General features: G+C 40.2%; 1 protein-coding gene across 2 annotated transcripts; it reads left to right on the top strand.

The window, feature by feature from the left end:
- Positions 1–5,661: 5,661 nt before the first annotated feature.
- Positions 5,662–13,590, top strand: LOC124278596 (myeloid differentiation primary response protein MyD88-like). 2 transcript variants are annotated; one of them, XM_046714340.1, is made up of 7 exons: positions 5,662–5,959; positions 6,058–6,173; positions 9,685–9,980; positions 10,859–11,014; positions 11,546–11,729; positions 12,305–12,396; positions 12,907–13,590. In XM_046714340.1, the coding sequence occupies exons 2-7, from the start codon at positions 6,124–6,126 to the stop codon at positions 13,347–13,349; spliced, it is 1,221 nt and encodes a 406-aa protein (XP_046570296.1). In that variant the 5' UTR covers positions 5,662–5,959; positions 6,058–6,123; the 3' UTR covers positions 13,350–13,590. The 2 variants fall into 2 exon arrangements, with proteins under 2 accessions (XP_046570296.1, XP_046570295.1); XM_046714339.1 differs by having other exon boundaries at positions 5,662–6,173.
- The last annotated feature ends 1,572 nt before the right edge of the window (positions 13,591–15,162 follow it).

Genomic DNA, 15,162 nt, shown 5'->3' with positions numbered 1-15,162 from the left:
TAGGGTTAATCTGACCTTGTGTCAGCTACACACGGGAGAAAGACAATGACAATACTGTACTCTATTTTCTGAAACATGCACCCATTTGTTCATGCAAAAATGCTCACAAATTATAAACATACGATTTGACATTTGACAAGATCTCTAAAGGGCTATAAAGGTTTAAAGCAAGACAAGATTTAACAATCAATTAAAGGATGAAGGCTGGTTGGGAGGTAAAAGCTCTCTATATCTACCTATGTGTCTACAGGTATTTACAACCAGAAGACAGGAGTGTTGATAGAAGCGACTAAACCTTTCCCACATCTAGAAGAAATCTCTGCTGAAAGCAGAGACGACTGTACAACTGCGACAGTATCATGAGTATATCATTAGTTTCAGCGATGAGATGACAGAGCATGTGTTTATGAATCACTGTGAAATAGTGATGATAACAGGTGTTCACGAAAAGTCGAGCGTATCCTGCCCCACCGGTGACACCCGTCATGAACATATGCTAAGTCTAGTCATTTGTTCACCTAAAATATTTCGGGAACGTATGGTATAAGTCAAAATAGGGAATTGCATCGGACATCTTTTTAGTCACTGATGCATCAAATTTGGAAATTTCCTCCACATGTCTATCATAAAACTTCTTGAAAGCTTTACTGGGGCCTTGAATGTTGTAACCTTGATCAAACAGCTTCAAGGCAAGAGAGGCATGACGCTCTTTGAAATCTTGATAAAAAGAGCACGCTCGATTGTACCTCAAAAGTTGTGAAATATAAAGGCAAAAGTTGTGAAATGTAAAGGCTGGAGCTGTCGTAATATTGTTCGACATGAAAGGGAAGATGACTATTGGAAAGTTGGAATCATCCCTGTTGTCGTACAGCCCTGTTGTAGTACAGCCTTGTTGTCGTACAGCCCTGTTGTCGTACAGCCCTGTTGTCGTACAGCCTTGTGGAGAGGTTTTTGTCACTCTGAATCTTTATGATTAGATCTAAATATGAAACCGTTGAGGCGGTCTCGCTTGTGTTCTTAATTTCAAGTTCAGATGGGTAAATCAGTGGAAGACAATTGGGGATTTGATGGTTAAGTTAACCTTCTTGGCCAAATTACCTTGTTTTGATTTTGCCACTCCAAGCAGAAATACTGATTAATATGCACAAAGAAACAGATCCGCAAGGAGGGGGGCACAATTGGTACCTATGGGAATGCCTACTTCTTGGCGAAATGTTTTGCCCCCAAATTTCACAAAGATGTTGTCAATGAGAAAGTCCAGCATTTCACATACTATTTTCTCGGTAAACTTCAAATGACATTTGCTTTCATTTCTGAGAAATTGTCCTGAACCTCTGAAGATGGATATGTAGGTATACCTTTGTTCATCACGTTTGTTTACAAAAGCTATATTCCAGCAATATCACGGCGGGGAACACCAGAAATGGGCTTAACATATTGTGCCCATGTGGATCAAGAAATGAAGATTTCCGTTAAGTTAGTTATATGTGGTATACAATGTTGAAAAATCAAATGTTTTGACAGGGATTCTTAAAATATTAGCAAATGCTTTCAGTTTGGGAGAATCCACATGGTATTAATTCCGCTTGTCTCAAAACATTTCTGTGAATATCGTGAAAGTCCTCCCTTGATAGTATTAAAGATTATGGTTATTCTCTAAGACAGGGATTTGGCCAGACATTTGCTGGAACCAGCAATTAATCTCTCCTTGTACGGATTTTTATGTAGTTTTGGAATCCAGTACGAAAGAGGAATGGACATGTCTTCAGGTTTTAGAGTCAAGCCAAACCTTGATAGTAACGTTGAATGGTTACGTAGATAGGGACAGTGGGAATCTCGTTAATCCATTCATGCGCGTCACTAATTAGATGACGAGGCATTTCAGTTAACATACTGGCCAAAAATGTGGCATTATTTAATACGTCACGTATTCCAAGCTCCTTGATCAAACACATTATGCAATGAGTTTACATATAATGGTTATGTTATTTGAGGCCTTGTCAATGGAAACAATAAACTTTTCTTGCAAGGCAGCCAGACTTTGTATGAGAGCTGGCTGGGCCAGAATGGGTTTATTCCAATTCTGTTTCCTCTTTTTCAGCTTGTGTGTTCTACCAATGACAACATCAAGTACTGACTTAACCCACTGTGAAAGACATTCCACAGGTTCTTCTTCTCTTTTGGCCCATTTTTTGGCATATGCTTCCACAGCATCCATAATGATTTTAAAGTTGTAGTCCCAGTTGGTAGGAGGCTGTTCAAGATATTTAGGTCCATAGTTGACGAAGGTTGCTATCATCAACAATGGGGAAGTCACCTGTGATTATATGTCCTGCAGGCCGGTAGCAAACCTTTGAGTTTTGGCAGCCACATTAGGTAGAATTTACATCGTGATCTGTCAAGGCCACATCCTGCAACACGTTCCTATAATTGAAAAACCTGGATGAAATCGTGTTCGTATACGAGAAAAATATTGTTGGAATTCCTGAAATCTGAAATATTTTGGCACATGTAGGGAAACTGATTAAACTATTAAAAACTATTTAAAGCATCAGGTGTTTGTCTGATTCAGGTGAGTCTGTTTCTTGCTTAGCAAAACGCCTCGAAGCAATATCAAGAACTATACTCTCTAGTCGATATTGTGGGCTTTTGCTGTCTGTAGATCCACCCATCGGCAAATGTTGCTTGAGTCGTTTGATTTCTTTCAATAACAGAGCTAGCCTGGATTATTCAAGGACTCCCAACAAGTTAACCTGGGTTATTAAGGCAAACACAGTCAGTGTAGCTGTTATTTCACCTGGGTTATTTCGGGACACCCAACAAGTTAGCCTGGGTTATTAAGGGATACACAGTCAGTGTAGCTGTTATTTCACCTGGGTTATTTCGGGACACCCAACAATATGGTACACGTCATGTGGAGATTGCGTTGGACATTTTTGTCTTATTTCACTGTCAGTAAAATTTAAATGTATTCATAAACTCCTCAAGATCTTGAACGTTGTAACCTTGATAATACATTTTCTTAGCGAGACCACACTGTTGTCGATGGAAAATGGAAATCAATTGTACGATTCAGACTGCATTATGGGCATGTGTTCAATAATCAGTGATGATTCCAGGTGTTCACGAAAGGGTGAGTATCTCCTGGCGCAACGCTGATCACAAAACATGCAAAGTCAAGTCAGTTGTTCACCTGATAAAAGGAATTGCATGAGGTATCATGTTTGTCAGTGATGTGTCACGTTTTGAAATGTCCATTTTGTTTAACAAAGGTTGCATGGTTGTTTTTAGAGGTCATGCGTGACTGTAATTTAAAAGTTGTACAATTAAAACACAAAAAACACGAGCTGCTGGAATATTATTTGACGTATAAGGAACGCTGAAGTCATTCCTCTTATGATACAGTCTTGTGAAGGCTTTGTCTCTGAATGTTCATGAATAGATCTAATTGAAATATTACAGACGAGTTGACGATATTTCTACTTTAGGTTAATAAATTTGTGGAAAGGAATTCGTTGTTTGACCGTTTGACCATAACTAGTCTCATTGTACACTTCCCTCCTGCATTTTTACTAGCCCCATTTTACGTCTCCCTCGCGCACCACAGCTTCTCACATTCCACATCTCCCTCCCGCACCATAACTTCTCCCATTTTACAATGTTGACAAAGGAATATAGAGGAAAGACTATTAAACTATTGGTCCACTGGAAATGTCACATGTACAAAGTTCGGAAGTTATTGACGAAATCAAATGATTTACAAGCTGCTATTTATTTCTGAAACCTTCGACATACTTTTCAAATTCATATGACAGGCACAAATAGACAAACGGTATTTCTTCGTTTTTTCTTCCTGCTGATTTGCTATACATGCCCTGGAACATTAGATTTAGTATGCAATTGCCTAGTTTGATCAGGGCCCCCTTGCACAAAACAATCTCAGCTGTACAATTATCGTAAATCCTTACGATCCCGATCTTAGGCTTCGGCTACAATCGCCATCCACTTGCCATGCACAAGGTAACTGTAACATTGTTGTAAGTTACAATCGAAACTTACAATTGGATGCTTACGTAGCTAGGATTGTTGTAGCCTGTGACAAAATGTCGTTCAAGTTTGGGTCTGTTTCACACGAGTATTCAGCTTTACGTTAGAAAATTGCTTATTTATTTTGTTAATTAGTATGATTTAGTTAGATTCGTCTCATTTAACGTCAGAAAGATATTCATAGTTATTTGCGGTAGTGAATAACATAACAGTCAAGTCGATATCTAAAAGTACTATTCCCCCATCATTCAATGTTGGAAGAAACAACATACCTTTTCGGTAATCAAGGAAAGGTGTCTGCAAACGATTAGTAAAGGCCGTGACCATTTCAATACCTCTTTGATATCTAAAATATTGATTTACGCAATAGGGTTAAACAACACTGTGAAAAATTATTTAACAACTGCTCTCTCGAACTATTATTATAGGAAATATTGTTTCAATTTTAGTCTTCATAATTAAATGTTTACTAAATCTAGACTCCAGTATATCAATGTATATATTTGTATTTCAATATTTTCTTGAAATATGGGTAGGTATATATGTGGATGTAATATTACATTCTCAGTTCCTAAATCACGACAGTTTCAATGTAGAAAAATATATGTTGTCCCCAGTTATGGTTCCTTCAAATTTCTGTGTGTTTTTTTTCTTGAGATGCGATGAAGGGAGCTGTATGTTGTTTGCCGTGATCGGTTACACTTCTGGTTTGCACAGCATGCTATGCGCGCTTGCAGGCAACTGTAGACAGGAGTCGAGTTTAAGAAATTCGTACCTCCACCATCGAGGTCTTTAATCTTAGCTAGGATCGCGATCTTAAATCCAAGTCGTCTTACACTCGCGCTAAGATCGGTTTGTGCAAGTGAAGTAGGGCAATTGTGTGGTGATTATAAAATTTGATTGTAGGGGCCTAACATTTGTTTATATAAGTGGGTCCTGTACTGTATGATCAGACTTCCCTATTTATGTGTTTGTGACGGGTTCAACCGATGACAGAATACGCTCACGTTTTCGCGAACACCTGGTATTACTAAGTTACTTACAGACGTATGCTCGTGACAAGTCAAAATCGAAAAATCGAATGTTTTAAATATCGAATGGGTTATGTCAAATCCCTTTAGATGAAAGACTTGATGAATGTACACATATTTACAAGAATATTTCCTGAAAATCTCCAAAATAATCATGTACGACCCCTGCACACACACACGCACGCGCGCGCGCACACACACACACACACACACGCTCTCTCTCTCTCTCTCACACACACACACACACACTCTCTCACACACACACTCACACGCTCACTCTGGATCCGCCTATGAAGGCGATACAGTTTTCGGATATTTCATGTGAAGATAAAGTTCATGAATATTTCAAAATATCTTGCTCATGTATTATATGTTGCTGATCTGATATGCCGGAAAGAGTCACCTGCCCTTCAATGAAATGACATGGTCCTTGACTTGCTATGAAACTGTAGCTAACTTGTATTATCCTTCCATATTCCCACCGTTGATGACTGCATGGGATTTCAACTCAGAATGCTATAAATAGAACTCGCAATCATGACCTCGAACAGGAAGTAGGACCAGGTCATACAGGTGAATTCGATACTCTGTAATTGTGGGAAGTATCACCGGTCGCATGTAAAGGGACAAAACTAATGTTATTTGTGAAGAGTCGTGTTTTAAGATATACAATTACTTTCTGGTTCTATTCACATTACTTTATAGAAACATAACACTGACGCAACAGTATCTTACAGTCTACGTAAAAGTTGTCATGGAGACAACAAAGGCCTCAATGACGACAATCAGACTTTCGTAGTCTACTTCCTGGTCTGGGCAACACAGAGTGTGAGAGAAGAGTAAACAGTGGACGGAAATACGCAGATTAAAGAAGCCTTCAGGTATTGGCGAACACAACCGCCAGAGGATTATTTGATTTTCTTACAAACTTTCTTACAGGATTCAGAGGTTACCGTGATGTATAAATTCCTTCTTTCAGGTGTAGAACTACCAGCCTACAGTCGACAGTTCAGCCGTGACCAATGTGACAGATTCAGCTGGTGACATGGCGTCTAACTCGGATGACGATGATGTGTCGATTCCTTCACGTTATAGGTAAGCAGAACATCACAGACCCGATTTCTAACCTACAGATAGGGTTTTCAATCGATATGAATGTTCCATTGAGGTTTCAGTGCTGCCTCCGTCCCAGCCCTCGCCACACACACGAACCACACACTCTCACTCACGCACACGCCGACACTCGCTCACTCAGACGCTTGATGCCCACTCACACACACACACACACACACACACACACACACACACACACACACACACACACACACACACACACACACACACACACACACACACACACACACACACACACACACACACACACACACACCTTGCTTGATGCCCATGTTTTAGTTTGCCTGAGCACACACATAGAGTGCACAACCCTTCTCCCGAGGGCCTACAATGTGTATCCCTCACATGGAAACAGATTCTCATATATCCACCCAGGGACTGACTAAAATACGTTCTGGTGGATCACTTGAAGCGAATTTGTGTCAGAACGAAACTGAAGAACATTTTCATATGAGTACGGATAACTACATAAATATGTGTCCCAAGTGAAATGATCATTCAACACGAAATTCTCCCGGATGTGGTCTGATAGATTGTCTGATAGACCATATCCGAAACGTCACGACCACAGCATCCAGTGGGACAGAGGCAAAAGCCTAACAACCAATCTCAAAGACTTTCACAATCAGAAAACTCCAAGAAGCAATCTACATCAAAAGACCCCGACCTTGACCAAGTCCATTATATACCTACATACCATCAACTCATCAAAGACCCCCATCAGTCATAAAACCTTTGTTCATACTATATCTATCTATCTATTTTAAGTAATGTGTTGTTAACTGGCTTCCCATGCTACTGAAGTCCTAATTCTCTAATGTGTATTGGGGTGGTGGGGTAGCCTAGTGGTTAAAACGTTCGCTCGTCACGCGGAAGACCCGGGTTCGATTCCCCAAATGGGTACAATGTGTGAAACTCATATCTGGTGTCCTCCTCCGTGATATTGCTGGAATATTGCTAAAAGTGACGTAAAACCAAACTCACTCACTACTCTAATGTGTATTGCACAAACACTCCATCGCACTAAAACCTACACCGAAACGAATCATGAATCGATAATAGATAGTGACAGTATTATTTGTTGTGAAAGGGTGGGCGTATCCTACTCATGCGGGACACACGTACAAACACATGTACAAGGGAGTCAGTTGTTCATCTGAGTCTTTTGTCTCTTCGGTATGGCTGGTCTGTCATATATCCGTCCTTGCGTGAGTAAACCTGTGGTAGGAAATTGGCTACTGAACAGTATAAGATCAGTGACCACCCAAAACTTTAACTGAATTTCATGGAGAAATTGTCTTCGTTTTGCCAAGCCGAGCAGACATTCCGATTTATGTGGAGAACTATTACACTGAAACAACAATGTGTGGTAAAGCTGCTACCAGATCAGGCTCGGTTACCTGCAAATTGTGCAGGTCCGAAAACAAGTCCATACATCTTGGATGGGAAAAATGCATATTCAACCGAAAGAAAGTATGTATAATTAAATAATTGTCTCATAGTTGAATATTGAATCGATGAAATATTTTGTACGAATCACAAAACACATAAAGAAATATCCTTAGTCATTTTGGAAAATCGTTTACTCGAGGGTGAAATAGGATCCACTTATTGTAGTGCATTTTGCTAATATACTCATGTCAATAATGGTTGTCACCCCCTTCAATTTTTTTAATTGGAGAGGGTGTGTGGGGTGGGGGTGTGTGGCATGTACCATTACTGGCATGAGTATATAATAACAAGGGCGCATAACTATCATATTTAGCTTCTGAGAACTTCTGTCGAAAACAAATACAAATGTCCACTGTGGCTTGTACTTTAAACTGACCCCACTCATTTTCACCGCAGCAAATATAATAAGCAGTTGTGAGGTAGAGAGTATGTTCACATCATCGAGAAGTACACCAACGGGAGATTGCTCAACAAATGGTATACTCTCCCAAAAAGGCAACGCATAGGTGATATTGACACATGAATTTCAAATATTTTTCAAAATTATTGTTTGATTCTTAGAATTGAACCCTTATAATGCTTGTTTGTGCACATCAAACGAATGCACAGCACAAAAAACGCAACTTCGGAAACTTTTATGCACGTTTACCTTAGTAAGTGTCGACTCACTGCTGTAAATCGAAACACTGACATTGGACGTCTGGAGGCTGGGGAGTCTTAATCTGCCGTTACATGCCACCTCGACCTCAGATCGGCCTCGAAGTAATAGACCTCGGATTACCACTGTAGCGATAGGTGCATCCGGGTATTTGACTTTTCGGACTGATCTGTCAATCAAACAGGTGCAACGGCAATAACAGCGTCTGGTTTGATGAGAGTGTCGACTCAAACCATTCGTAATCGTTTACGAGAGAGTGGACTTCGAGCCAGAAGGTCCGATTTTGACCCTGTACTGCGACAACCACATCGACATCGACGGATTCACGGGTTTAATAACGTTTGATTATGGAATCTACAAAACCAGCGACGGATTACGCTTTCTGCTTCTGTGTCGTGACGGAAGGGTATGTGTCTATCGACATCGAAATGAACGCTTCGCTCCGAATAGTGTTGCGAAGGTTGACCGATATGGTGGTGGGAGCCACATCCTACACGCAGAAATCTAACTTTAAATTTAACTGCTATTCGGTACAGAGACAAATTCTTAAGGATTCACATGGTTCCCATCATTGACCGCCAGAGTGAGTTCCAGCAAGATAATGCCAGGCCTCATACAGCAGATGCCGCTATTCTGTATCTTCAGAATGAGAACATTACAGTGCTTCCGTGGACTAATCGCCCGACCTCAACCCCCACCTTGAATTTGTGACATGACCTCGACTGACACGTACGTGAATGTCAACCGGCGCCCCAGACGTCAGATCAACTGTTGCAGGTTTTGAAAGAGGAAAGGACCAGAATTCCGCAAGGTCGAATGCAAAGACGTATTTAGTCCATGCTGAGACGATGCAGAGAATTATTTGGGGCTTATGGTGGCCACATAACATATTGAAAACACCGTCCAACTGAGACGAACGCCTTCACAAAACATCTTGAAGACTGATTGACTTACTGAGTATGGTTTTACGCCGTTTTTAGCAATATTCCAGCAATATCAAGGCGGGGGACACCAGAAATGGGCGTCACAAATTGTACCCATGTGGGGAAGCGAACCCGGGGCTTGAGGAGCGAACGCTTTAACCACTAGGCTACCCCACCGCCCCCACATCTTGAAGGCAACTCCCAACTGAGATGAACGCCTTCAGTTATTGAACTTTTTGTCAGCGACACATGTCAACAGCCATTTGATCTACTTTCTGTGAAATTTGGCTGACAGATCCAGAAGTACATGTATTATCTCACTTTAGAGTTAGCAGATTAAATTTGTGAAAATATACCTATGCATTTCTTTTTCGGAGAGTTTCAAAGCAAAATTTAACAGAATCACCCGCCTCCATCTCACTGTTCTTTCTTGCTGTAGGGACGTGTTGCTGGACGCACTCCAAGCGTCGACTCGAAGGAAGCTGTCTCTGTACCTCAACATTGAGAGGCTGCTGAACGAAGATGGCATTGAACCAGATTATAATGGGCTGGCAAAGCAAATTGGCTTCTCCTTCTTGGAGATCCAGAACTTCGGCCGGCAGAAAGACCCAACAACGGAGGTGCTGAACGAGTGGACGAGGAGACCAGACTTGTCCCCCACTGTTGGTCAGCTCTTTTATTACCTGAGGGTGATGGGCCGTGAAGATGTGATGACAGACTGCAAACGTAGCATCAGTGAGTTTCATTCAGGTTGTTCTGTTTCTGAAATTGGCATATCTTAAGTTACACGATGACCAAAAGTATACACTATGAATGTACTTTCATAAATAAACTTAGGGGTATTTGAAGTTTATGCTTTGGTACAGGTTATCCAGTAAATATTTTGGGAGTTCTTAGATTAAAGATACAAAGTAACAAACTTCAAGGACCCCATCTGTTTCTGATCATATCTTGTCCCATAAAAATAGGACCAATGAGGGCCAAGTGCAGACGAGTTACAAGCAAACCTGTTGACATATTGAACATAATTGTACAGGTCGTACAGAACATATTTGCACAGGTCGTACAGAACATACGTGTACAGGTTGTTTACACTTTTCCTTCATATTCATTATGCTATTCATGTGCAGTGGTTAGTGCTGTGTATCATGACGACACTTTTTATTGATATTTGTTTATCATGTTTACTGTGATGCTATCGTAAAATGAAACCGATATATTGTGTTACATCGAATGTTAACCAAGATACAGTGTTGTATACACAGCACTGACAACATCAGAGAAATAGCTTGCAGTCAGCTGACAAGCGTAAAAAATTTATTTATTTACTGCAGAATCTTCCAAGTTTGTGGATGTGGTCTGGTGACAATACAAAAAGAAGTGTTGCCTCCTTCTATCGAGATAAAATAACAGCACTCTGTAATTATATGGTTCATCATTCTTTGACTCCTAGTATGCAAGCACAGATGAGTGTTTTCTTGTCTGCACTTGTCTAAACACGATGAACACAACATTTCCATGAAAAATGACATCGTGAGATGAGTCTAACTCAGTTGTAACGGATTGTGCTTTATTCAGAATTGTTCCATGCATAATCCCTTTGACTGTTTCAGTTTTGGACATCGAACACCATGTCTCACAGGAAGAACGTCGCCAGAACGACGTCGTACCTCTCCAAAATGACACCATGTCCAAGAGTTCCACCCCAAAATCTTCTGATTTCACAGCTCATGACACTAATGAAAACAGAAGCATGACTGTTCAGGATGGTGGGAAGCTTTTCTGTCTGCAGTAACTATGTCAAAGTGACGGTGATTTTGGTATAGACAATCAGTATGTTGTTCCACTGGTAATAATCACAATTACTCTTGTGTTTTCTGCGATAGGCATTTGTAATGTATTGTATTTGTAATTGAACACGGAGGTCATCCGTTATCATTGTTATCATTATGATAACGATTAGATTTATGAGGTTTTACCACAGAACGCCTCACAGACCCGGGTCAGTCCTTACTTCAGAACACTGTCAAGGAAATACAGATTTAATGGCAATCGATCAACTACGTATCTTACAGCACGGATGTTAACACGTGTGTCAGGGTCGAACGTTTTCATTAACAGAATTGTGTCAGAATAAAGACACAATCACACATCTTTAAATAAATCTTATGATAGACACAAGCAACATTCTATACTTACTCTGATGTAATAACATCGATCTGAGACACCTGTAAACACACAAAAATTCTTCAAACAATGAGAACTATCACCCTTGCATCACTTACTATGTATTTTTTCAGTTGAGAGCAACACACCAACGTTTTACGATGCGTTCGTGTGTAGTGACCCAGAGGGTTATGACCTGCAGTTTGTGAAGAAGATGCTGTCGGAGCTGGAGTCTGCGCGGTATGGTCTGAAGCTGTTTGTTCCTTGGATGGATGGTCTGCGTTGGTCTGCCGTGTCAGCCAAGGTGATCCATGACAGGTGAGTTCCTTCAACAGAATAGTGACCCTTTTTAATAGATCCTACAGTGTAAATGCTCTTCGTTTATAGTATATGTTAGGTATCCGGTCCTCCATGATTGCCATTACAGAACTAAAATGGAAGTGTGGAGGTTACAGTATGTGGTCTGTGTGACTTCCATGCCCGGTTGGATGGACACTTTCCTGCTGGCAGACCACCTTGCCAGGATTTGACTGTTTACCGCCCATCGTATTATAGGTTTGTAGAGGCAATAGCATGTTTTTGGCCAATACTGGCATTCGAACCACTATCCTTCTTAGCCAATGTTGGATAGAAAATTACCAAAGAGGTTAAACAGCTGATACATCAAGATCTGATGTCCACGCCCTTCTAAATTGGGGCCCAGTGACAACAATATGGACGCTGGCTGATCTCATGTTCATTTGGTCCATGAAAGTATTGTCTGTGATTGTATCATGGCTCTTGAATATCATTGACACCCACTCTTTCGTGGTCTTATCAACGCGGGACCAAAAAAGAACCCCAGAATTTTATAGCCAACAGGATTTAATTACTGTATCTTTTCCATGTTGCAGATGTCGAAAAATGGTGATTATTATGTCTCCCCGCTTCTTGAAGAGTCCAGCCTTCGACTTCCAGACGAAGTTTGCCCTCAGTCTCTCGCCAGGTGAGGATCCATGTAATCCTTGGCGTTATTGAGGTCATTTCCACGAGTTTGGTTAAGCCACTTTGAACAACATTTAAGTCATATCAAGGCGTATCAGTCTGATGTTCCGCGATGTCCCAAACTGATGCGTAGTTTAGATGAAGACAATAAACATGGCTCGGTCAATGAGTTTAAATGATAGACACACTACAGGGAAAACTGACGCAAGCTTTACGGAGAATAGCATCTGCGGAAATACATAAATAGACTGTTTTTGTGTCATAAATATGTATCTTATATGCACAAATGAACTTGTCATACAGGGAAGGAAGATAACTCCAGTGTAAGGGGAGATAATGGGACAGGTAGTGCTCGTTTCATTAAGAGGGTGTTGAACATGCTCTCAATGTTGCAATTAGTGAGCTTTATAACTTGAAAAAAATGCAGAGAAACAGAGCAGAGGGCAGAGTGTGTTACGATGTCAAAATTGCTCATACATTTATACTTGTCATTAGTTTTTTTGTTTTGTAGATTGCCTCCGAAAGAAATTGGTGCCTGTTCTCATCACGCCGTGCATCATACCCCAGAACCTCCGCCACATAACTCTCTGTGATTTCACAAAACTAGCATTTATGGAGTGGTACTGGCATCGGCTTGCCGTAGCAATTAAAGCACCCCTCTCCTTTGACGAGCTTCAAATCAACGACAAGACTTCATTGGAGGACATCACTCTTAGTCTGGATCAAGAACAATATCACAACAGTGGCAGCAGTATCAACAGTAGCCAACCACTACCCATCATCCATTCTTCTTCCTCCTCCTCCTCCTCGTCCGCCAGACCTGCTGCTGCTGCAGCCAACTCCCCTGGATCAAGTAGCTCAATGGAAGTAGGGCCACCAGTGCAGAGTGCCCCACAAGGCACCTCGACACTCCCATCCAAACAGGCATCAAGGCACTGTTCCCCCACGTCGTAGACATCGACAGACTGACAGAAGCATCTTACAACTATTCCCATCCAGTCAGTGTTGAGGCTGTTGGCAGTTATCATCCGAAGCATCACATGAGTTTGTTCCCACACAGTCAGTGTTGATCTTTATCCTTTCCGACTGTAAGAATTTAAAGACTTAAATCTGCAGAACATATTTGTTTCCAGAGAAACTGCTGATTAAAATTTTGCAGGCCTTGCATGAGAAGGAAGATATATCTTGTTTTCCATTGCTTTCTTTTAGCAGCCTTTTGTTTTTGATTTAAGTATGCCTATCCTTTATTTCAGACATGTTTCATAAACCTTGAAGGAAGTTGTAGGATTAACTTGACCTTGTCTCGGCTATACATGGGAGAAAGACTTGATGCATGTCTAAAGTTTGCAATCACGATACTTTATTTTCTGAAACAGGGACCCATTTGTTCATTAGAAATGCTCACATATAATAAACATACGATTTGACATTCACAAGATCCCTGAAGGGCCATAAAAGGTTTAAATCAAGACGGGGTTTAACAATCAATGAAAGGATCAAGGCTAGATGGAATCTAGAAGCTCTCTATATCTAACTATGTGTCAAATGGTTTTGTCAACCAGAAGGCAGGAGTGTTAACTCATTACCTATACAGTCACAATTGTACAATAGACTCTGCTTTTAGCAGATATTTCTTATAAACGTGGAAAGGGTTTTGTCGCTTTTATTTGTATTAACAATCATTTAAAGGACGAAGGTTTGTTGGGATCTATGTAAATATGTCTCAAAATGTGTTGTCAACAAGATTACCTGAAGGAACTTTGAGCCAGTTAAGATTGTGAGATAAGTCTACAACATGTTTTGAAATGAAATTGAATGATTGTCAAAAGGTACTTTTCTTTTGTCCGGAGACTTGATCTGCCTATCAGAGTAATGACCTGCTGCTCATCGGTTGTACACAGATACATTTGACGTGTGATCATAGCTTATGGTTGGACAGCTGTAATATATTTAGGAGTACTATTTACCAACGTTTTAATAAATGTTTTGCATGTCAACAGTATATTTCATTGCAAAAAATATGGATGTAATTCGATCAGTTTAATCTAGTTGTGAACATTGGCCAAACATTTATCGAAGTCACTGGTGTAGCTTCTTTAGAATATATATATTCTTCTATAAGTTTGTAGACCGCCCGTCTAAGTACTCCCTTGTCAAAGTTGTCAAGGATGGTTTTACGTCCCGGTTTTGCTTTTGAGACGGTCCTGTCTTGGCTGATTTGTTTACAATATTGTAAACTTGTTGGTATGACATACCAACATATCTACAAGTTCTGTATTAAACCATTTCTATACTAATGAAAGGTTTACCTCTGTCTTTTTCAAGCACAAAAAACTTATAAACCTTTGCAACAATCGTCTGCAAATAGTTGGCCATAGTGGACGCTGCGATAAAGATGTGCATGCATGACGGGAAACTTTTTTTATCAAGACTTAACATTTATATTAATATTTATTCAATAAAGAAGCGATAATTAAGTAAATGAACACAAACATTCAACATTTATTTGTTTAAGAAAAACGTTAATTTATATTTTACGCCACCTGTATTATTAGCATAAATGTAAAGACTATTTCAGATTTCTGTTGTTGAACTCTGAAGAAATCTTAAGTTGTTGTTTTGGTACCAAATTCTCTCCTGTAAACTGCCCTTTAAATGCATGGGAATGTTAAATCAATTGAAATAAAAATTAGGTACACTATAGGTGAGTTGATATATTGACAACATAATACATTTATCACCTTTCTAAAGATATTAAGGCTAAAAA

Source organism: Haliotis rubra, unplaced genomic scaffold (assembly GCF_003918875.1).
Source record: "Haliotis rubra isolate DU_JTF1 unplaced genomic scaffold, ASM391887v1 Scf24, whole genome shotgun sequence".
Lineage (NCBI taxonomy): Eukaryota > Metazoa > Mollusca > Gastropoda > Lepetellida > Haliotidae > Haliotis > Haliotis rubra.
The sequence above is the reverse complement of the archived record's forward strand: the minus strand, read 5'-3'. Positions and strand labels throughout refer to the sequence as shown.

Excerpts from the sequence above, each read along its gene's own strand:
- LOC124278596 (XM_046714340.1), top strand. The coding sequence starts at position 6,124 with ATGGCGTCTAACTCGGATGACGATGATGTGTCGATTCCTTCACGTTAT. Across the intron at positions 11,730-12,304 it reads GCCAAGGTGATCCATGACAG|ATGTCGAAAAATGGTGATTA; the intron begins GTGAGTTCCTTC and ends TCCATGTTGCAG. Across the intron at positions 12,397-12,906 it reads TGCCCTCAGTCTCTCGCCAG|ATTGCCTCCGAAAGAAATTG; the intron begins GTGAGGATCCAT and ends TTTGTTTTGTAG.